This window comes from Papio anubis, chromosome 5 (genome assembly GCF_008728515.1).
Source record: "Papio anubis isolate 15944 chromosome 5, Panubis1.0, whole genome shotgun sequence".
NCBI lineage: Eukaryota > Metazoa > Chordata > Mammalia > Primates > Cercopithecidae > Papio > Papio anubis.
Window position 1 is genome coordinate 71,119,572 of NC_044980.1, and position 23,284 is coordinate 71,142,855.

At 36.8% G+C, this 23,284-nt stretch overlaps 1 protein-coding gene across 6 annotated transcripts in view; it reads right to left on the reverse strand.

Moving 5' to 3' along the window:
- AP3B1 (adaptor related protein complex 3 subunit beta 1) overlaps positions 1-23,284 on the reverse strand; it is a 301,940-nt gene that overhangs the window by 165,925 nt on the left and 112,731 nt on the right. For all 6 annotated transcript variants that reach the window (XR_001903494.2, XM_003899849.4, XM_021939489.1 and 3 more), the window contains 4 exons: positions 14,774-14,929; positions 8,241-8,338; positions 6,642-6,696; positions 6,484-6,555 (listed from right to left, as the gene is read on the reverse strand). Coding sequence is in view for 5 of the 6 variants with exons in the window: in XM_003899849.4 (XP_003899898.3) it covers positions 6,484-6,555; positions 6,642-6,696; positions 8,241-8,338; positions 14,774-14,929 (381 nt within the window). In the remaining variant the exon portion in view is untranslated. The remainder of the gene's footprint in view (positions 1-6,483; positions 6,556-6,641; positions 6,697-8,240; positions 8,339-14,773; positions 14,930-23,284) is intronic.

The following is a 23,284-nucleotide window of genomic DNA, read 5'->3' on the forward strand; positions in this document are numbered from 1 at the left end:
GTCTCACTACGTGGCCCAAGCTGGTGTCGAACTCCTGGCCTCAAGCAATCATCCTCCTACCTTAGCCTCCCAAAGTGCTAGCAATACAGGGATGAGCCACTGTGCCAAGCCCTGAGTTATTTATTTATTTATATTATTACACATTAAGTTCTAGGGTACATGTGCACAACGTGCAGGTTTGATACATAGATATACGTGTGCCATGTTGGTTTGCTGCACCCCTTAACTCGTCATTTACTTTAGGTATTTCTCCTAATGCTGTCTCTCCCCCAGCCCCCAAACCTCTGACAGGCCCTGGTGTGTGATACTCCCTACCCTGTGTCCAAGTGTTCTCATTGTTCAATTCCCACCTATGAGTGAAAACATGCGGTGTTTGGTTTTCTGTCCTTGTGATAGTTTGCTGAGAATGACGATTGCCAGCTTCATCCATGTCCATGCAAAGGACATGAACTCATCCTTTCTAATGGCTGCATAGTATTCCATGGTGTATATATGCCACATCTTCTTAATTCAGTCTATCACTGATAGACATCTGGGTTGGTTCCAAGTCTTGTGATTGTGAACAGTGCTGCAATAAACATATGTGTGCATGTGTCTTTATAGTAGAATGATTTATAATCCTTTGGGTATATACTCAGTAATGGGATCACTGGGTCAAATGTTATTTCTAGTTCTAGATCCTGGAGGAATCACCACACTGTCATCCACAATGGTTGAACTAATTTACACTCCCACAAACAGTGGAACAGCATACCTATTTCTCCACATCCTCTCCAGAATCTATTGTTTCCTGACTTTTTAACGATTGCCATACTAACTGGTGTGAGATGGTATTTCATTGTGGTTTTGATTTGCATTTCTCTGATGACCAGTGATGATAAGCATTTTTTCTTTCATGTGTCTGTTGGCTGCATAGATGTCTTCTTTTGAGAAGTATCTGTTCATATCCTTTGCCTACTTTGGATGGGGTTGTTTTTTCTTGTAAATTTGTTTAAGTTCTTTGTAGATTCTGGATATTAGCCCTTTGTCAGATGGGTAGATTGCAAAAATTTTCTCCCATTCTGTAGGTTGCCTGTTCACTCTGAAGGAGGTTTCTTTTGCCATGCAGAAGCTCTTTAATTAGATCCCATTTGTCAATTTTGGCTTGTGTTACCATTGCTTTTTGGTGTTTTAGTCATGAAGTCCTTGCACATGCCTATGTCCTCAATGGTATTGCCTAGGTTTTCTTCTAGGGTGTTTATGGTTTTAGCTCTAACATTTAAGTCTCCAATCCATCTTGAATTAATTTTTTGTATAAAGTGTAAGGAAGGGATCCAGTTTCAGCTTTCTACATATGGCTAGCCAGGTTTCCCAACACCATTTATTAAATAGGGAATCCTTTCCCCATTGCTTGTTTTTGTCAGGTTTGTCAAAGATCAAATGGTTGTAGATGTGTGGTGTTATTTCTGAGGCTTCCGTTCTGTTCCATTGGTCTGTATCTCTGTTTTGGTACCAGTACCATGCTGTTTTGGTTACTGTAGCCTTGTAGTATAAAGTCAGGTAGGGTGATGCCTCCAGCTTTGTTCTTTTTGCTTAGGATTGTCTTGGCAATGCGAGCTCTTTTTTGGTTCCAGATGAACTTTTTCCAATTCTGTGAAGCAAGTCATTGGGAGCTTGACAGGGATGACACTGAATCTATAAATTCCTTTGGGCAGTATGGCCATTATCACTATACTACTTCTTCCTATCCATGAGCATGAAATGTTTTTCCATTTGTTTGTGTCCTCTTTTATTTCGTTGACAAGTGGTTTGTAGTTTTCCTTGAAGAGGTCCTTCACATCCCTTGTAAGTTGGATCCCTAGGTATTTTATTCTCTTTATAATAATTGTGAATGGGAGCTCACTCATAATTTGGCTTTATGTTTGTCTGTTCTTGGTCTATAGGAATGCTTATGATTTTTGTACATTGATTTTGTATTCTGAGACTTTGCTGAAGTTGCTTTAAGGAGATTTTGGGCTGAGACGATGGGGTTTTCTAAATATACAATCTGGTCATCTGCAAACAGGGACAATTTGACTTCCTCTTTTCCTAATTGAATACCCTTCATTTCTTTCTCTTGCCTGATTGGCCTGGCCAGAACTTCCAACACTATGTTGAACAGGAGTGGTGAGAGAGGGCATCCTTGTCTTGTGCCGGTTTTCAAAGGGAATGCTTCCAGTTTTTCCCATTTAGTATGATATTGGCTGTGGGTTTGTCATAAGTAGCTCTTATTATTTTGAGATACATTCCATCAATACCTAGTTTATTGAGAGTTTTTAGCATGAAAGGCTGTTGAATTTTGTCGAAGGCCTTTTCTGCATCTACTGAGATAATCATGTGGTTTCTGTCATTGGTTCTGTTTACGTGATGGATTACATTTATTGATTTGCGTATGTTGAATCAGCCTTGCATTCCAGGGATGAATCCAACTTGATCGTGGTGGATAAGCTGTTTGATGTGCTGAATTCAGTTTGCCAGTATTTTATTAAGGATTTTTGCATCGATGTTCATCAGGGATATTGGTTTAAAGTTCTCTTTTTTTGTTGTGTCTCTGCCAGGCTTTGGTATCAGGATGATTCTGGCCCCATAAAATGAGTTAGGGAGGATTCCCTCTTTTTCTATTGATTGGAATAGTTTCAGAAGGAATAGTACCAGCTTCTCTTTGTACCTCTGGTAGAATTCAGCAGTGAATCCGTCTGGTGCTGGACTCTTTTTGGTTGGTAGGCTATTAATTATTGCCTCAATTTCAGAGCCTTTTACTGGTCTCTTTAGAGATTCAACTTCTTCCTGGTTTAGGGTGTATATGTCCAGGAAATTATCCATTTCTTCTAGTTTTTCTAGTTTGAGTAGAGATGTTTATAGTATTCTCTGATGGTAGTTTGTAGTTCTGTGAAATTGGTGGTGGTATCTCCTTTATAATTTTTTAATGCATCTATTTGATTCTTCTCTCTTTTCTTAATTAGTCTTGCTAGCGGTCTATCACTTTTGTTGATCTTTTCAAAAAACCAGCTTCTGGATTCACTGATTTTTTTTAAGGGTTTTTTGTATCTCTATCTCTTTCCAGTCTGCTCTGATCTTAGTTATTTCTTGCCTTCTGCTAGCTTTTGAATTTGTTTGCTCTTGCTTCTCTAGTTCTTTTCGTTGTGATGTTAGGGTGTCGATTTTAGATCTTTACTGATTTCTCTTGTGGGCATTTAGTGCTATAAATTTCCTTCTACACGCTGCTTTAAGTGTGTCCCAGAGATTCTGGTACGTTGTGTCTTTGTTTTCATTAGTTTCAAAGAACATCTTTATTTCTGACTTCATTTCGTTATTTACCCAGTAGTCATTCAGGAACAGGTTGTTCAGCTTCCATGTAGTTGTGCAGTTTTGAGTGAGTTTCTTAATCCTGAGTTCTAATTTGATTGTACTGTGCTGTGAGAGAGTTTGTTGTGATTTTGTTCGTTTACATTTGCTGAGGAGTGCTTTACTTCCAATTATGTGGTCAATTTTAGAATAAGCTTGATGTGGTCCTGAGAAGAATGTATATTCTGTTGATGTGGGGTGGGGAGTTCTGTAGATGTCCATTAGGTCTGCTTGGTGCAGAGCTGAGTTCAAGTCCTGGATATCCTTGTTAGCCTTCTGTCTCGTTGATCTGTCTAATATTGACAGTGGGGTGTTAAAGTCTCCCATTATTATTGTGTGGGAGTCTAAGTCTCTTTGTAGGTCTCTAAGGGCTTGCTTATGAATGGGTGCTCCTGTATTGGGTGCATATATATTTAGGATAGTTAGCTCTTTTTGTTGAATTGATCCCTTTACCATTATGTAATGGCCTTCAGATCTTTGTTGGTTTGAAGTCTATTTTGTCAGAGACTAGGATTGCAACTCCTGCTTTTTTTTGCTTTCCATTTGCTTGGTACATCTTTCTCCATCCCTTTATTTTGAGCCTATGTGTATCTCTGCATGTGAGATGGGTCTCCTGAATACAGCACACTGATGGGTCTTGACTCCTTATCTAACTTGCCAGTCTGTGTCTTTTAATTGGGGCATTTAGTCCACTTACATTTAAGGTTAATACTGTTATGTTTGAATTTGATCTTGTCATTATGATATTCACTGTTTATTTTGCCTATTAGTTGATGCAGTTGCTTCATAGAATCGATGGTTTTTACAATTTGGGATGTTTTTGCAGTGGCTGGTACCGGTTATTCCTTTCCATGTTTAGTGCTTCCTTCAAGAGCTCTTGTAAGACAGGCCTGGTTGTGACAAAATCTCTCAGTATTTGCTTGTCTGTAAAGGATTTTATTTCTCCTTCACTTATGAAGCTTAGTTTGGCTGGATATGAAATTCTGGGTTGAAAATTCTTTTCTTTAAGAATGCTGAATATTGGCCCCCACTCTCTTTTGGCTTGTGGGATTTCTGCCGAGACATCTGCTGTTATTCTGATGGGCTCCCCTTTGTGGGTAACTCGACCTTTCTCTCTGGCTGCCCTTAACATTTTTTCCTTCATTTCAACTTTGGTAAATCTGACAATTATGTGTCTCGGGGTTGCTCTTCTCGAGGAGTATTCTGGGGTGTTCTCTGTATTTCTTGAATTTGAATGTTGGCCTGCCTTGCTAGATTAGGGAAGTTCTCCTGGATAATATCCTGAAGAGTGTTTTCCAAATAGGTTCCACTCTCCCCGTCACTTTCAGGTACACCAATCAAACGTAGATTTGGTCTTTTCACACAGTCTCACATTTCTTGGAGGCTTTGTTTGTTTCTTTTTTCTCTTTTTTTCTATAATCTTGTCCTCTAACTCTATTAATTTGATCTTCAATCACAGATACCCTTTCTTCCACTTGATCGAATTGGCTATTGAAGCTTGTGCATGTGTCACAAAGTTCTTGTGCCATGATTTTCAGCTCCAACAGGTCACTTAAGGTCTTCTCTACACTGTTTATTCTAGTTAGCCATTTGTCTAACCTTTTTTCAAGGTTTTTACCTTCCTTGAGATGGGTCTGAACATGCTCCTTTAGTTCGGAGAAGTTTGTTATGATCGACCTTCTGAAGCCTACTTCTGTCAACTCGTCAAAGTCATTCTCCGTCCAGCTTTGTTCCATTGCTGGTGAGGCGCTGTGATCCTTTGAAGGAGAAGAGGCGATCTGGTTTTTAGAATTTTCAGCTCTTCTGTTCTGGTTTCTCCCCATCTTTGTGGTTTTTATCTACCTTTGGTCTTTGATGTTGGTGACCTACAGATGGGGTTTTGGGGTGGATGTCCTTTTAGTTGATGTTGATGCAATTCCTTTCTGTTTGTTAGTTTTCCTTCTAACAGTCAGGTCCCTCACCTGCAGGTCTGTTGGAGTTTGCTGGAGGTTCACTCCAGACTCTCTTTGCCTGGGTATCACCAGTGGAGGCTGCAGAACAGCAAATACTGCGGAACAGCAAATATTGCTGCCTGGTCCTTCCTCTGGAAGTTTTGTCCCAGAAGGGCACCTGTCTATATGAGGTGTCTGTTGGCCCCTACTGGGAGGCATTTCCCAGTTAGGCTACATAGGGGTCAGGGACCCACTTGAGGAGGCAGTCTGTATGTTCTCAGAGCTCAAACACCAAGTTGGAAGAACCACTGCTCTCTTCAGAGCTGTCAGACAGGGACGTTTATGTCTGTAAAAGTTGTCCGCTGCCTTTTGTTCAGCTATGCCCTGCCCACAGAGTCAGTCTACAGAGGAAGCAGGCCTTGCTGAGCTGCGGTGGGTTCTGCCCAGTTCAAGCTCCCTGGCCGCTTTGTTTACCTATTCAAGCCTCAGCAATGGCAGACGCCCCTCCCAAGCTGGGCTGCCGCCTCGCAGTTTGATCTCAGGCTGCTGCGTTAGCAGTGAGCAAGGCTCCATGGGCATGGGACCTACTGAGCCAAGCATGGGAGAGAATCTCCTTGTCTGCTGGTTGCTAAGACCTTGGGAAAAGCTCAGTATTTTGGTGGGAGTGTCCCATTTTTCCAGGTACAGTCTGTCCCGGCTTCCCCCGGCTAGGAAAGGGAAATCCCCCGACCCCTTGCACTTCATAGGTGAGGCGACACCCCACTCTGCTTCAGCTTGCCTTCTGGGGCTGCACTCACTGTCCAATCAGTCCCAGTGAGATGAACCAGGTATCTCAGTTGGAAATGCAGAAATCACCTATCTTCTGCGTCTATCACGCTGAGAGCTGCAGACCAGAGCTATTCCTATTCAGCCATCTTGGACCCAATCTCCGAAGTTATTTATTTAAATGCCTGTCTCCTTCAGTAATCTGTGAGTTAATCAAGTTGTAGGTAGAATGGCTTAACTTTACATTATCAGAATGTAGTACAGTAATCAGTATATAATAATATTGAAAAGTATAAAGAAAAACCCTTAACTGTATCAATGTGTTTTGAAAAGCAGGACTGCATCCCGCAGATGCTAAAAGCTATTGCAATATCTCTTCAAAACAAATGTGTTAAAAGCATCTGAAAAATGAAAGCATATATACCTTCAGTGTCTTGATCATAGTTGGATCAGTTGACCTAACATAGAAACTCTTCAGATAAGGTTCGAACATCCCCTAGATTACAAAAACAAATACAAGAATACATTAAGGTACTAATGTGTTCACGTGTCTCTTAAATTATGTGTTCAGAACATACATACCTTTCTTTGAATTGACATAGTTGCTATATTTTGTAGGACAATATACTGCACCTCCCTAGAAATCAAAAGAGAATTATCACTGGGTATATGTTCCAATGAAACATCTTTGAGTAAGCACTATAATAATGAAAAAGAATTAGCAATAATTTCATAGTGAATGAGACTCTTAAATGTAATATTGAAAAGTTTTTAGTAAATCTTAGACATCTGCCATTTTAATGCACTTTTTCTATAAAATACCAATAAATTGCATGTGATTCATCATGAAGAATAGTTAAAACAAATTTTACAATAAAGTACTCCTAAAATATAAAGTTAACATTTTAGCTGCTTTGAACACATCCAAGGAAAGTATTCCTAGTGTTACTGGGGTAAATATGACCACACTGTTATTATTAACTCACTCTTCCCAAGGCAAAGGTCAGATTTAAAAAGCAGTCATGTTATTTTTAGATCCAAATATCTAATAAATGAACTGAATCTGGTATAAGGCTTCACGTGAAAGACCAATTCCAGGTCTTTCTGATAGCCTTTGAACTAGCCATAGGAAAAAAAAATGCTGAGCTAGCAAAAGAGAAAAATAATAGCTGGATATAAAGATACGGAGAATAGGTACACAAAGGAAATGGCATCTAATTTGTTACTAAGCCAGTCAAGAGCTAAAATTGTGGACTAAGTTCCAGTTAAGGGCAAAAATAAATACATGGTTCTTTCCTTCCAACCTAATTAGTTGAAACAAGCACTCAATGAAAAACATTGTTTCAAATTAAAACAACTAATTACTGAAAAATAGCTAAGGTATGTCAAATAGCTGAAATGAAGGTATTCTTAAACACAGAACAAAAGTCTGAATTAAACCTGAAATCGTGATTCTCATGTTATATGTCATGGAAACTCAATAAATTGTTTTGACTTGTTTACCTAAATCACTAAATTACAAAAAGGTAAAATTAAAGGTAAATTTAAAAACCACTAAATTATAAAGAGGTAAAATTTAAAAATTACCTAAACCACTAAATTATAAAGATAGCTCTGTCTGTCTATCTGAAACTAAGAGTATCCAATCTTTAAAATGAGTAGCTATTTAAAACATAGCTCTCTTTTTAGAGTGGAGCAAAGCAGAGTAATTAAATATTCCAGCTTTATAGGAAGCGCAATTCTGGCATAAACTACATTACTTAGCATACACATTGCTCTATAAAACCATGTATTAATACATTGAGTAAGTCAATCTGATAGTACTTCAGTATAGTTTTTCAGTGATTCCAGCTTTACTAAAACTCCCGAACATCATTATTGCCATACCTAAAAATGTCAAGCACTAATACTAGGCTACTAGTGACACCCTAGAATTATGCCACAAAATATTTTCAATATCTTTGGGCTTGAGGTTAAAAAAAATTTCAGTATTTATAATTAAGTGTGAGATAAGCATATAAAGACTTTTATAATAATCCCATTAAGTATGAAATCTTACTGATTGATAGATTAAAGTATAGTCAGAGTTATATATTAAATGCCTGAAAGATTAAATTTGTTCAAACATTACTTTTGAAGGAATACAAAAGAAAAAAATATATATATAAAATCATGACCTACCTATTGCTACGAAGTAAACGCACTAGTGATTTAGAAATTATGCCAGCTTCAGATTTTGGTGATATGTGCCAATACAGCTGAGCAACTGCCATAACCACCTACAAGATAAAGCATAAAAATAACAGGAACTATGAACACCAGAGCACTCTACAACTTCAAAATCCATTCCTACACATTCTTTCCTCTAAGTCCCCAAAATTCCTGGGATGTAAAATGGAATGTTACTCTTTGTAGTGAGTTGAAGAAGTGTCCCCCACCCCCAGTGCCCAATTCTATCCTCAGAATCTGATCTTATTTGGAAGTGGGATCTCTGCAGAAATTATTAATGTAAGAACTGAAATGAGATCATGCTGGTTAAGAGCCCTAAATTGAATGAAAGTGTCCTTATAAGAGGAAGAAAAAGGACAAAAAGAGACACAGTGAAGGCCATGTGAAGATGGAGATAATTTGTGTGATACATCCATAAGCCAAGCAATGCCACAGATTGCTGGCAATCACCAGAAGCTAGGAAAGAGATGGTTTCTCCCTCAGAGTGCACAAAAGTAACCAATACTGATTATACCTTGATTTCAGACTTCTGGCTTCCTAAAATGTGACAGAATAAGTTTATGTTGTTTTAATCCACTCAGGTTGTGGCAATATGTATGGCAGCACTATGAAACGAATACATCCTCAGAAAAAAAAAAGAGACATTGAATGAACTGCTCAAAGTGTAACAGCTAGTATGTGGCAAAGCTCAAGACACTCGAAATTCCATGCTCCTCGGCTGCTGCTCTGAGACTGGGGCTTTTTAAGAATTATAAGTATGCCTTTCTAAATGAAGCCAGGACAACAGTAACAAGTAGGCTGAAATAAAGAAAACTCAGCACATTTAAGTTACAATTAAAGAAACTCCATTAAAACAAATACATCTACAGCAGTAGCATTTAAAATAATCTTGTTTTTAAAAACACAGAACCTTAAAAATGGCTTTTGGTTAAAAGCCATTATAAGGGTGATTCGAAGACTGGGCACAGCGACTCACGCCTGTACTCCCACCCCTTTGGGAGGCCGAGACAGGTGGATCACTTGTGGTCAGGTGTGAAACCATCCTGGCCAACATGGTGAAACCCCATCTCTACTAAAAATACAAAAATTAGGTAAGTGTGGTGGTACACGCCTGTAATCTCAGCTACTTGGGAGGCTGAGACAAGAGAATCGTTTGAACCCAGGAGGTAGAAGTTGCAGTGAGCTGAGATCATGCCACTGAACTCTAGCCTGGGCAACAGAGTGAGACACTGTCTCAACAAAACAAAACAAACAAAGGGTGATTAGAATTTCTTTGTCTCAAAACAGAAGAGTACTGCTTCCCCTAAGTGCCTCTACACTCAGATTCAGAGTGACAACTGTAGAGATATAGCTACAGATGTTACCAATGCTGCCTTTGGCTCAAAGGACACACTAATATTAATTTAACTCTGCCTGGTCTATGAAGTTTGAACAAATATATAGCAAAAGTTCTATTAATATATATGCCTAAATAGTATACAGCACAGGAGAACGTTTGAGGTTAAAAAAAGTTTCTTCTAAAACTAAAGAACTGTTTTTAAAAATACAGTATACAGGATCCTAAATTTACTGTTTGCCATTTCTTGTACTTTCTTACAAGTTTGATTTATAGCTTTAAGACATTAGTTGAGAATTTTAAAAATGCAAGAATATCTCATTCCTTCACTTGTGAACTGCAAATATAAGTTAGCTACAAAATAAACTCTACCGAATTTTAAATCTTATAAAATAAAACAACCTCAATTAATGACTGATCTAATTCAAGATTAAATTCTAGTCTTTAAAATTCTAGCTGCCACTTGGCATGCCATCTGTTCTAATATATTAGGGTAGTCCAAAATCCGAAAGGACTAAATGAGCCTCTTTTTCCTCAGTATTTAGAAATCCAACAGTTTACAGTCTCTTTGATACCCAGAATTTGAAATGTATAGGGTAATTTGTAAACACCATGAAGAAAGTTCCCAAAGCTTCAAAATCGAAAAAGACTAAAAATATACAACCTTACAGGCCTTCTACAGTTACATCATGCCTGTTCATAATAAAGTGCATCCTATAAACACTTTTCTACTCTTAACCATTCATGCCGCTGTCACCTTATTTAGACTGTTAGAATAGCCTCCTAACATTCCGCTTTCAGTATCTATCTCCAGTACAAACTACATAGCAATGACGTATTAAATTTCCTGAAAGAAATTCTCAAAGTCTCTCCATAAACTTAAGTATGAAGTTTAAAAAAAATCTATCCACAATTCTTCAAAAGCTAGCCTTTACTCATATTTAGCAGCATCCCAAAACAAGGCACCAAAATATACTGACACAAAAAGTAAACCACCTCTATTTGGTATACCATCAAGTAAGCAGGGAACCCAAACAAACTGGGATAAAAAGTACAAACTGCCACTATTTGTTTCACTATTTGAGAACGTTTTTGATCCATAAGTATTTGAACTATAAAATCAGTTTCTAAGACGTAGTTAAATGAATAGTGAGTCACTCATAAAGTAGAGTTTAAGATGGCAAATTACAGCTACCTAACTAGCATCTGGCTAAGCTGAGTACATTAAAATATATTTTATAACATCCATGAAATAATATTTTTGTTATGACTGGGCATGATTACTGAATAATGATTTGGAAACTAAACTATTAGGTATTAGACAAAAATTGTTGCTGATAACTAGGATACACAAAGCTATAAGCTCTAAATTCTCAAGAATCAGAAAAAATAATGCAAATTTCATATATTTGAAGTTTTTACTAACTGAATAGAACAACTCATTAAGAACATTTTCTCAATTAAAATCTTTAAGAACATATTTAACTTAAATCCGTCAAGCCTTGGATATAACTGCCACATCATCCTGATACCAAAGCCTGGCAGAGACACAACAAAAAAAGAGAATTTTAGACCAATATCCCTGATGAACATTGATGCAGAAATCCTCAATAAAATACTGGCAAACCGGATTCAGCAACACATCAAAAAGCTTATCCACCATGATCAAGTGGGCTTCATCCCTGGGATGCAAGGTTGGTTCAACATTCGCAAATCAATAAACATAATCCAGCATATAAACAGAACCAAAGACAAGAACCACATGATTATCTCAATAGATGCAGAAAAGGCTTTTGACAAAATTCAACAGCCCTTCATGCTAAAAACGCTCAATAAATTCGGTATTGATGGAACGTACCTCAAAATAATAAGAGCTATTTATGACAAACCCACAGCCAATATCATACTGAATGGGCAAAAACTGGAAAAATTCCCTTTGAAAACTGGCACAAGACAGGGATGCCCTCTCTCACCACTCCTATTCAACATAGTGTTGGAAGTTCTGGCTAGGGCAATTAGGCAAGAGAAAGAAATCAAGGGTATTCAGTTAGGAAAAGAAGAAGTCAAATTGTCCCTGTTTGCAGATGACATGATTGTATATTTAGAAAACCCCATTGTCTCAGCCCAAAATCTCCTTAAGCTGATAAGCAACTTCAGCAAAGTCTCAGAATACAAAATTAATGTGCAAAAATCACAAGCATTCTTATACACCAGTAACAGACAAACAGAGAGCCAAATCAGGAATGAACTTCCATTCACAATTGCTTCAAAGAGAATCAAATACCTAGGAATCCAACTCACAAGGGATGTAAAGGACCTCTTCAAGGAGAACTACAAACCACTGCTCAGTGAAATAAAAGAGGACACAAACAAATGGAAGAACATTCCATGCTCATGGATAGGAAGAATCAATATCGTGAAAATGGCCATACTGCCCAAGGTAATTTATAGATTCAATGCCATCCCCATCAAGCTACCAATGACTTTCTTCACAGAATTGGAAAAAACTGCTTTAAAGTTCATATGGAACCAAAAAAGAGCCCGCATCTCCAAGACAATCCTAAGTCAAAAGAACAAAGCTGGAGGCATCACGCTACCTGACTTCAAACTATACTACAAGGCTACAGTAACCAAAACAGCATGGTACTGGTACCAAAACAGAGATATAGACCAATGGAACAGAACAGAGTCCTCAGAAATAATACCACACATCTACAGCCATCTGATCTTTGACAAACCTGAGAGAAACAAGAAATGGGGAAAGGATTCCCTATTTAATAAATGGTGCTGGGAAAATTGGCTAGCCATAAGTAGAAAGCTGAAACTGGATCCTTTCCTTACTCCTTATACAAAAATTAATTCAAGATGGATTAGAGACTTAAATGTTAGACCTAATACCATAAAAATCCTAGAGGAAAACCTAGGTAGTACCATTCAGGACATAGGCATGGGCAAAGACTTCATGTCTAAAACACCAAAAGCAACAGCAGCAAAAGCCAAAATTGACAAATGGGATCTCATTAAACTAAAGAGCTTCTGCACAGCAAAAGAAACTACCATCAGAGTGAACAGGCAACCTACAGAATGGGAGAAAAGTTTTGCAATCTACTCATCTGACAAAGGGCTAATATCCAGAACCTACAAAGAACTCAAACAAATTTACAAGAAAAAAACAAACAACCCCATCAAAAAGTGGGCAAAGGATATGAACAGACACTTCTCAAAAGAAGACATTCATACAGCCAACAGACACATGAAAAAATGCTCATCATCACTGGCCATCAGAGAAATGCAAATCAAAACCACAATGAGATACCATCTCACACCAGTTAGAATGGCGATCATTAAAAAGTCAGGAAACAACAGGTGCTGGAGAGGATGTGGAGAAATAGGAACACTTTTACACTGTTGGTGGGATTGTAAACTAGTTCAACCATTATGGAAAACAGTATGGCGATTCCTCAAGGATCTAGAACTAGATGTACCATATGACCCAGCCATCCCATTACTGGGGATATACCCAAAGGATTATAAATTATGCTGCTATAAAGACACATGCACACGTATGTTTATTGCAGCACTATTCACAATAGCAAAGACTTGGAATCAACCCAAATGTCCATCAGTGACAGATTGGATTAAGAAAATGTGGCACATATACACCATGGAATACTATGCAGCCATAAAAAAGGATGAGTTTGTGTCCTTTGTAGGGACATGGATGCAGCTGGAAACCATCATTCTTAGCAAACTATCACAAGAACACAAAACCAAACACCGCATGTTCTCCCTCATAGGTGGGAACTGAACAATGAGATCACTTGGACTCAGGAAGGGGAACATCACACACCGGGGCCTATCATGGGGAGGGGGGAGGGGGGAGGGATTGCATTGGGAGTTATACCTGATGTAAATGACGAGTTGATGGGTGCAGCACACCAACATGGCACAAGTATACATATGTAACAAACCTGCACATTATGCACATGTACCCTACAACTTAAAGTATAATAATAATAAATAAATTAAAAAAAAAAAAAACAGGAAACACAGAATATAAAAGAAATGACACTATAAAAGATGCAACCATCCCATTCCAGTAGGTATAGTAAAAACAAAATCAAAAAACAAAATAAAAAGCAGCAGCAGCAATCAGACAAACCCAGAAGGACATTCTGCAAGACTAGAGAGGCTTTAAAAGACGCAATGCATTAGATAATAGTTTGGATAAATTATCCAAAAAGAATAATTTAAGGTCAATTGGTATTAAATGAAATGAAATTTTATTGAAATAAAAAAATGGAGAGGACTGAATAGAGAAATAACGGTTAGAAAATGTTACGTACAGTATGATTTTTATCTTGGTTAAAATATATATATATGTATGTGTAATGATGAATATATGTATACTTATGCAGATTAAAAAGATCTGGAAGAAAATACACTAAGACATAAGTGATTTCTGAGTGTTGAGAATGTGATGTTTTAATTTTCTTTTTAGTTTTGCTAGTCTGTATTTTCTAATTTTTGTATTGTGCACATGTATTCTTCTAAAATACAAATGGTTATATAAACAAAAAGGTGTCGAACAAACAAAGAAAACCTTATGACCCAAATAAAGATGATTTTTAATTACGATTACTACCAATTTACATTTATAATATGTGAGGCATTACCTTTGTTAGTCTCTTAAAAATTCTATCAGACAAACAGTAAGGACTGAAACCAGATCAAGTACCCTCAATCATAATGGAATAACTGATAAATATACATAGTCCTTACATAAGAGCTAATACAATCCAACCAATTGAGAAACTTAGAAATATCTTAAGAAAAGCAATTAACAAAACCACTAAAAAGTAAATGAAGTCCAATAGGCCAAACCAGGTATTCTCATCAAAAGCTAACTCTGCATACCTGGAAACATGGAAGGCTGAAATATATTTAGGTATTACTTCCCAGACATTAGGTCTCTAAATCTATAGCTTACATTCCACACTGTATTTCCAACTATCCATTACATGTCATTTGGTGTGTAAACAAACAAATGTTCCATTAGCACACACAGACTCACTTACTAAATTAAGGTATTTTTAATTGCTGTTTTTTAAAAACCAGTGAATTATTTCTTATAAGGATTTTAACATACCGCAGCATTCCTGCTCTGAAGCAAAGGCTTTGTATTTCTAATTAAGAGTCTATGATCTGGATCCATAGTATATGGCTTCTTCCTTTTGTCAGTCTTTTCCTTCTGATCATCATCAGATTCATAGAAATTCTTTTCATTGTCTTCTAATTCATCACCCTACAATGAAAGAAATCCAGTTCCAAGATTACTTTAGACCTTGAACAATCCACATATTATATAGCCAAAGAAAACTTTCTTTTAAACATCTACAATAACATTTTACTGTAGAATACTTCTGTTTAGGCAATTTAAAAATATTACACAACCTAAATCGAATAAAGGCCTTGATTTTTCTCATATTTTATAACAAGTTACTATGCTATAGATGATGTGCTTCTATTGTATTACAAAGCAAAGTTTTGACTATTAAATCCCCATAGAAATACCTATAGCCCTTCAAAAGGAACACATGACCATTAGATTTTAACAAGGCCTGTAATACTACCGAAAACCTGAAAACTATTTCCATAAATTGTCAGCCACTCTATAACCAGATCAAAGAGCCAAAAAAAGAGGAGCATTGTTTGAATAGTAACATAAAAGAAATCACAGTAAAGTTTGACAAGTAAAAACTAGTGTTATTAATTAGGTCCCTGAGTTGTCAAGAAAATGTCTCAGTTTGAGATTTATAAATATCCACAGGAGTTGATTCTAGGTTTTTGTTTTGAATTCTTTATCTCTGCCAATAAAATATGCCTACAGGCATTTAGTCCCCAAAACAAACAAACAAAAAACCACACAAACACAATAATAGCCACATACATCCAATTTAACTACTGTTTAGAGGTAACCTCCAATACCAAGTATCTGAAACACACTTTCTGCTTCCAGAAAGATGGAGTAGATGTACTTTTCCCCACCTCTCTCACTAAGTAGGTCTAGAAAAGCAGAACACTACATGTAAAATACGTATTAAAAAAAACATAAGAAGACTTTGAAAGGCAAAAAGAAGGAGAACTGGATAGGAACCTCAAGATCCAAAGACAGACAGACCAGTGAGTTCCCTGGGTTTTCATTTTATTTTTTATTTCATATACCCAAACTCAGTGCAGAAGCTGGCAACAAATGCAGATGAAGGAAACCCCCAGAACTGCTCTCTCTAGCCAAAGGACCAGGAAAGGGGCAGTCTAGCAAGACATAAAACTTCTAGAAGTAACTACTCAAGTGCAGCCGAACACCAGAAAAAAATTATGGCCCTACCCCCATCCCCACCAGTAAAGGCTGAGATGGTGATCCTAGACTTCTACCCTTATTAGGCTGTAATGAGATGCCCCAACCACCTCACTGGGTGGTCTCAGAAAAGGCAAAGATGGGACTGAGATTTTCATCTCTACCAAGAGGTAACAAGGATTCTGATACTGTGTGTGAAGACCAAGTGAGGAGCTTGGACTTCTAAGCCCATCCATTAGTGACAAGCTGACCTTATTCCTCCTCACTGTCATGATGTCAGAGGAGGCCTAGCGCATAGTTAGGACTTGCAGCACCACACCTAGTAGTAACCAAAGTCAGCCCCACCCACACCTTGGTGGTTGTCAGGGAAGGACACACGGAGAACAGTACCTTGTATCCCTGCTAGCCAGACAGCTATCAGAGAAAGACGGTTGGGGAGCCAGAAATCCCACATTCACCTATCGTAACAATAAGTACGATCCCTCTGAGGTGTCAGTGGAGGATGAGCAGGGAATGTGGACCTCTGCTATGATCCGGCAGTAATGAGACAGCACCCCTCTCTTTCCACCACCCTTCCTTGCTAGAGTGGTATCAAACAAAGCCAGTTAACCTGAAGGTTTAAATAAAATCCAGTCTCAAAGTATCCAAAATGTCCAAGTTTCAATTAAAAAATCACTCATCATTCCAAGAGACAGGAAGATCTCAAACTGAATAAAAATAGATAACTAGCAGACGCCAACACCAAGATAACAGAGATATTGGACTGATCTGATTATTTTTTTAAAAATCATTAAAAAACGCTTCAATGAGCAATTGAGAACATCCTGGTAACAGATACAGAAATAGAAGGTTTTAGCAAAGAATTATAAAGTCTAGATTGGGCGCAGTGGCCCACACCTGTCATCCCAGCACTCTGGGAGGCCAAGGCGGGCAGATCACCTGAGGTCAGGAGTTAGAGACCAGCCTGGCCAACATGGTGAAACCCCATCTCTACTAAAAATACAAAAATTAGCCAGGGGTGGTAGTGGATGACTGTAATCCCAGCTACTCAGGAGGCTGAGGCTGGAGAATCACTTGAACCCTGGGAGGCGGAGGTTGCAGTGAGTACAGATCACGCCACTGCACTCCAGCCTGGGCAACAGAGCGAGACTCTGTTTCAAAAACAAAAAAATATATATATATATAAAGTCTAAAGAAAGAAATAGAAGATAAAGAGACCAAATAAAAAATGTTACGACTGGCAAATACCAGAACCAAAACTAAAAACTTAATGAATGGGATCTAAAGCAGAGAAGGGGGACAAAAGAAATAATCAGTAAACTGGAACACAGAACAACAAGATTTACCCAATCTGAACAACAAAGATAAAATAGACTAGGGACAAAAAAAATCAAAACTAAAAAACAGAGTCTCAGGGACCAGTGAAACCACAATAAAAGACCTAACATTCCTTTTGTCTATTAATCAATCCTGGAAGGAGAGGAGACAGAGGCAAGAGCTGAAAGAGAACTCAGAGAAACAATGACTGCAAACTTTTTCAATTTGGCAAATAAAACTACAAATTGAGGAAGCTGAGTAAACCCTAAACCGGATTGAACCCAAAGAAATCCAAAACCTCTGAAAACTAAAGACAAAGAAAAAACAAATCTTGAAAGCAGCATAGGAGAAATGAAACCTTACCAGTAACAGAAAAGCCAAGTCTAATGACAGCAGATTTCTCATCAAAAACCATGGAGGACAGAACACAGTAGACCAACTGATGGAGAGGAACTATCAACAGAGAATCTTATATCTAGCAAAAATATATTTCAAGAATGTAGGGGGAGAAAATCAAGACATTTTCAGATACAAGAGAACTAGAGTATTTGTCATCAGCAGACCTATCCTGAAAGAATGGCTAAAGGAAGCTCTTTAGACAGAAAGGAAATGATAAAAGATGGAATCTTCAAACATCAAGAAGAAAGAAAGAATATGGCAAGGAAAAATATGAGTAAATATAACAGTTTTTCCTTCTCCTCCGAGTCTTTTAAATTATATTCGATGGTTGAAGAAAAGTTATAACACTGATATTGTTCTAAATGCATGTAAAGGACATACCTAACAAAACTATTTATAAAGTGAAGAGAAAAAAGAGATGAAAGGGAGGTAAGTGGTTAAAAAGTTTGCCCCTTGAAGTGTAACATGAGGACACCAGTAGACTGTGATGGTAAGATAAGTTATGCATGTATAATGTAATACCTACAGCCACCACTAAAAAAGCTATACATAGAGATATATTTGTGCTTTGGTAGAAAGATTACTGAAGGCCAAGGTAGAAAGATTACTTAAGGCCAGGAGTTCTAGACCAGCCTGGGCAACAGAGCAAAACCTTGCTTCTACTACAAATAAAAAAATTTTTTTAAACTCAGCCATTCATGGGGGTATGTACCCATCGTCTTAGCTGCTCAGGAGGCTGAGGTGGGAGGATCGCTGGAGCCCAAGAGTTTGAGGCTTCAATGAGCCATGATCAAGGCACTGTGCTCCAGCCTGCGTGACAGAGTGAGACCCTGTCTCTAAAAAATTTCAAAAAATATAGGTTTTAATTAATAAAAAGAGAGATATATTCAAATTAACTATAGATAAGCAAAGATGGAATTCTAAAAAATGTTGAAATAACCCACAATAAGAGAAATGAAGACTAGAGAGAACAAAAAAACAAAAAATTAAATGGGAAGCTTAAGCCTTAAAAATAAATAGATTAAATGTAAATCAGTATGCCAATTAAAAGACAAAGGCTGTCAAAGTAAATTAAAACACCCATGACTCAACGATATGCTGCCTATAAGAAATTCACTATAAACATAAAGATAATGGCAGGTTACAAGTAAAAGGATGAAAAAATATATAACATGCTAATATTAATCAAGGGAAAGCACAATGACTATATTAATATGAGATAAAGTACACTTCAGAGCAAAGAACATTACAACAGAGAAGGACATTATAGAATGACAAAATGGATAATCTAAAACGAAGGTTATATACCATATAATTCCATTTATATAACATTCTTGAAATAACAAAATTATGGAAACAGAAAGATTAGTGTTTGCCAGGGGTTAAGGGTTGGGAGTAGGGTTAAGCATCTGGAAGAAAGTCAGTTTGGCTATAAAACGGCAACATGAAGACTCCCTGTGATAGAAATGTTCTCAGTTTTGACTGTATCAATGTCAATATCCTGGTTGTAATACTGTATTAGAGTTTTGCAAGATATTACCATTGGGGAAAATTGAGTAAAGGTTATACAAGATCTCTCTCAATTATGTCTTACAATTTCATGTGAATCTAAATTATCTTTTAAAAAACATTTAATTGAACCAAACTAAGGAGATAAAAATCAGTAAGTCACTTAAAAGCAATTTGTCATATTTATGCATTGTTAAACATAACAACAAAGAAAATTATCTAAAATGTTTAAGGTTAATATCACTTAAGTATTTTTCCTTTGCTACGTGCCTACAGATTTTACACAATCTTTCCTTAAATCTTGACATAAATATTACTGGAAAACATCTTTCATCAAAAGTACAACTTTTAGGTCTCCCAGAACAGAAATAATATTAGCACAGATAAAAAATCTTATAAAATTATTCAGAGAAAATTCACAAAATTTATACCCTTTGAAAACAAAAGTATCTGTACTAATACTCATCTTCAAAATTAAACTGGAAATCATAACATCACCTTCCTTTGAATGCAGAATTCAAAACAAACAAAACTAGTTGTCTTTTAGTGCTTAATAAAAGGACTATAAGTGAGATAAACTTTTATATCAAAGCTGGACTTGAGTGACTGTTCCTTTACGGAGCTCCAGGCTAAAGCAGTTCTGTTAAGTACATTAGTAAACCAATAAAACACAAATAATTAAATGCTCTAAGCATAAGCACTCACCTATAATCTTAAGTCATGGTTAATTAAACAAATGTTCAAACTCTACCTGAAAGTGATACATAATGAAAGTGCTGTATTAACAGACATAGCACTATTACTAACAAATAAAATCATCAAAATGTACATAAAAAGCTGCGTTTTATAACCATCTACTCATTCTATTTCTTCCTCATTGTTAATTAACATACTTTATAAGAGTTCAATTACATTATTTTAATGAAAGATACATATGCATTGCTTATTTTGCTGTACAAATGTTTAAGATTATGGCAGTATATTATAATAGTAAAACTACAAACCACTGCTCAAGGAAACCAAAGAGAACACAAGCAGATGGAAAAATATTCCATGCTCATGGATAGGAAGTATCAATATCATGAAAATGGCCATACTGCCCAAAGCAATTTATAGATTCAATGCTATTCCCATTAAACTACCATTGACATTCTTCACAGAACTAGAAAAAAACTATTTTAAAATTCATATGGAACCAAAAGCAGCTCACATAGCCAAGGCAACCTAAGCAAAAAGAACAAAGCTGGAGGCATCTCACGCTACGTGACTTCAGACTATACTACAAGGCCACAGTAACCAAAACAGCATGGTACTGGTACAAAAACAGTCACATAGACCAATGGAACAGAATAAAGAACTCAGAAATAAAACCACACTTCTACAACCATCTGATCTTCAACAAATCTGACAAAAACAAGCAATGGGGAAAGGATTCCCTATTTAACAAGTGGTACTAGGAGAACTGGCTAGCCATATGTGAAAAATTGAAACTGGATCCCTTCCTTATACCTTATACAAAAATTAACTCAAGATGGATTAAAGACTTAAATATAAAACCCAAAACTATAAAAACCCTAGAAGAGAATCTAGGCAATACCATTCAGGACATCGGCATGGGCAAAGACTTTATGATGAAATCGCCAAAAGCAACTGCAACAAAAGAAAAATTGACAAATGGGATCTAATTAAACTAAAGAGCTTCTGCACAGCAAACAAAACTATCATCAGAGCAAACAGACAACCTACAGAATGGGAGAAAATTTTTGCAATCTGTCCATCTGACAAAGGGCTAATATCCAGAATCTACAAGAAACTTAAGCAAATTTACAAGAAACAAACAACCCCATTAAAAAGTGGGCAAATAAGAACAGACACTTCTCAAAAAAAGACATACACGCGGCCAACAAACATATGAAAAGTAGCTCAACACCGCTGATCATTAGAGAAATGCAAATCAAAACCACAATGAGATATCATTTCATACCACTCAGAATGGCAATTACTAAACACTCAAAAAACAACAGATGCTGGCAAGGCTGTGGAGAAATAGGAATGCTTTTACACTGTTGGTGGGAACGTAAATTAGTACAATCATTGTTGAAGACAATGTGCTGATTCCTCAAAGATTTAGAACCGGAAATACCATGTGACCCAGCAATCCTATTATTGGGTATATACCCAAAAGAATATAAATCATTCCATTATAAAGATACATGCACGCATATGTTCATTACAGCACTATCCACAATAGCAAAGACACGGAATCTACCCAAATGCTCATCAATGATAGACTACATAAAGAAAATGTGGTGCATATACACCATGGAATACTATGCAGCCACAAAAAGGAATGAGATCATGTCCTTTGCAGGGACATGGATGAAGCTGGAAGCCATTATTCTCAGCAAACTAATGCAGGAACAAAAAACCAAACACCGCATGTTCTCACTTATAAGTGAGAACTGAACAATGTGAACACATGGACACAGGGAGGGGAACAACACTTACTGGGGCCTGTCAGGGGAGGGTTAGTAGGGAGAGTATTAGGGAAAAGAGCTAAAGGATGCTGGGCTTAATACCTGGGTGATGTATTGATAGGTGCAGCAAACCACCATGGCACACATTTACCTATGTAATAAACCTGCACATCCTGCACATGTACCCTGTAACTTAAAAAATAATAATAAAATTATTTTAAAAAAATTTTTAAAGACTCATGTAAATGTTTCTATAGTGTCATCTATGAACATACCATCATATAGGTTTTTGAGTTCACTTCCATAAGAAACATATTTTTGTATGGTTTGATTTTAATATGCATTTACAAAAATATGAACACTTTACAGAGGATTACTTGCATTACTGTATTTCTTCAATATGTATTTAATTCAAAGGATGGCATTTGTAATGACTATAATTAAAGGTCGATGAATCATTATCTTATTAAAATTTAGTAATGTTTCATAACATATATGGTTCATAATTGATGCAACTGCTTCCTACTGATAAATTTTTTTACAGTTTTAAAAAATTATGCAGCCAGGCATGGTGGCTCACACCTATAATCCCAGCACTTTGGGAGGCCAAGGCAGGCAGATCACCTGAGGTCAGGAGTTCGAGACCAACCTGGCCAACATGGTGAAACCCCATCTCTACTTAAAATACAAAAATTAGCCAGGCGTGGTGGCTCATGCCTGTAGTCCAAGATACTTGGGAGGCTGAGGCAGGAGAATCGCTTGAACCCGGGACACAGAGGTTGTAGTGAGCCAAGATCACGCCACTGCACTCCAGACTGGATGACAGAGCAAGACTCTGTCTCAAATAAAATAAAATAAAAATTATGCAAACATTAATAAAATATTATTAATAAAAAGATTTCAAAAGAGTAATTTTCATTAGGATCTTTTCCACACGATTCAATGATCTTATATTGCTACTAACAAAACTTCTACAAATTAACATACAATATTATAGAAATTGTAATTTCCTAAAATAAAAGGGATTATTTGAAATAACAAAGTTTTTATAATGGGATTATGAGCTAACAAACATGAAGAACATGTTGCTTATAGCTAAAATAGTTCATGTCAATTATCATTTAAAAATATTCCCCTCAGAAGAAATTATCTTATACTTTTAATGAAATTTCAGTTTGGTTCCACTGCCATGAGAACATCATGACACAGCTTCTTAGATCCGGCTCTCCTGGTTACTAGCTATAAGCATGTACCAACCGCATAATTCTCTAAGTTGGAACCAAGCAGAGAAAAAATGGACAAGTGAAGGGTGGACGTTTTTATGAGGTTAATGAAATGAAGGAGATGAGGCTTTCTTGGAGGATGAGAATGAATCTCCAACAACATATTTGAATCTGTGTTACTGTGGACTATGTGTCTCAGGTTTTTAATGAATCAGAACAGACATTAGTCCAAACAGAATAGATGCTAGATACATACACAGTATATGGGTATATCTGGACACACCAGTTCAATATAAGATGCTGGCTCTATGACCGTGACAAATCACTCAACCTTTCCTTGTCTTGATTTTTTTCCTTGTCTTGGTTTACTCATCTAT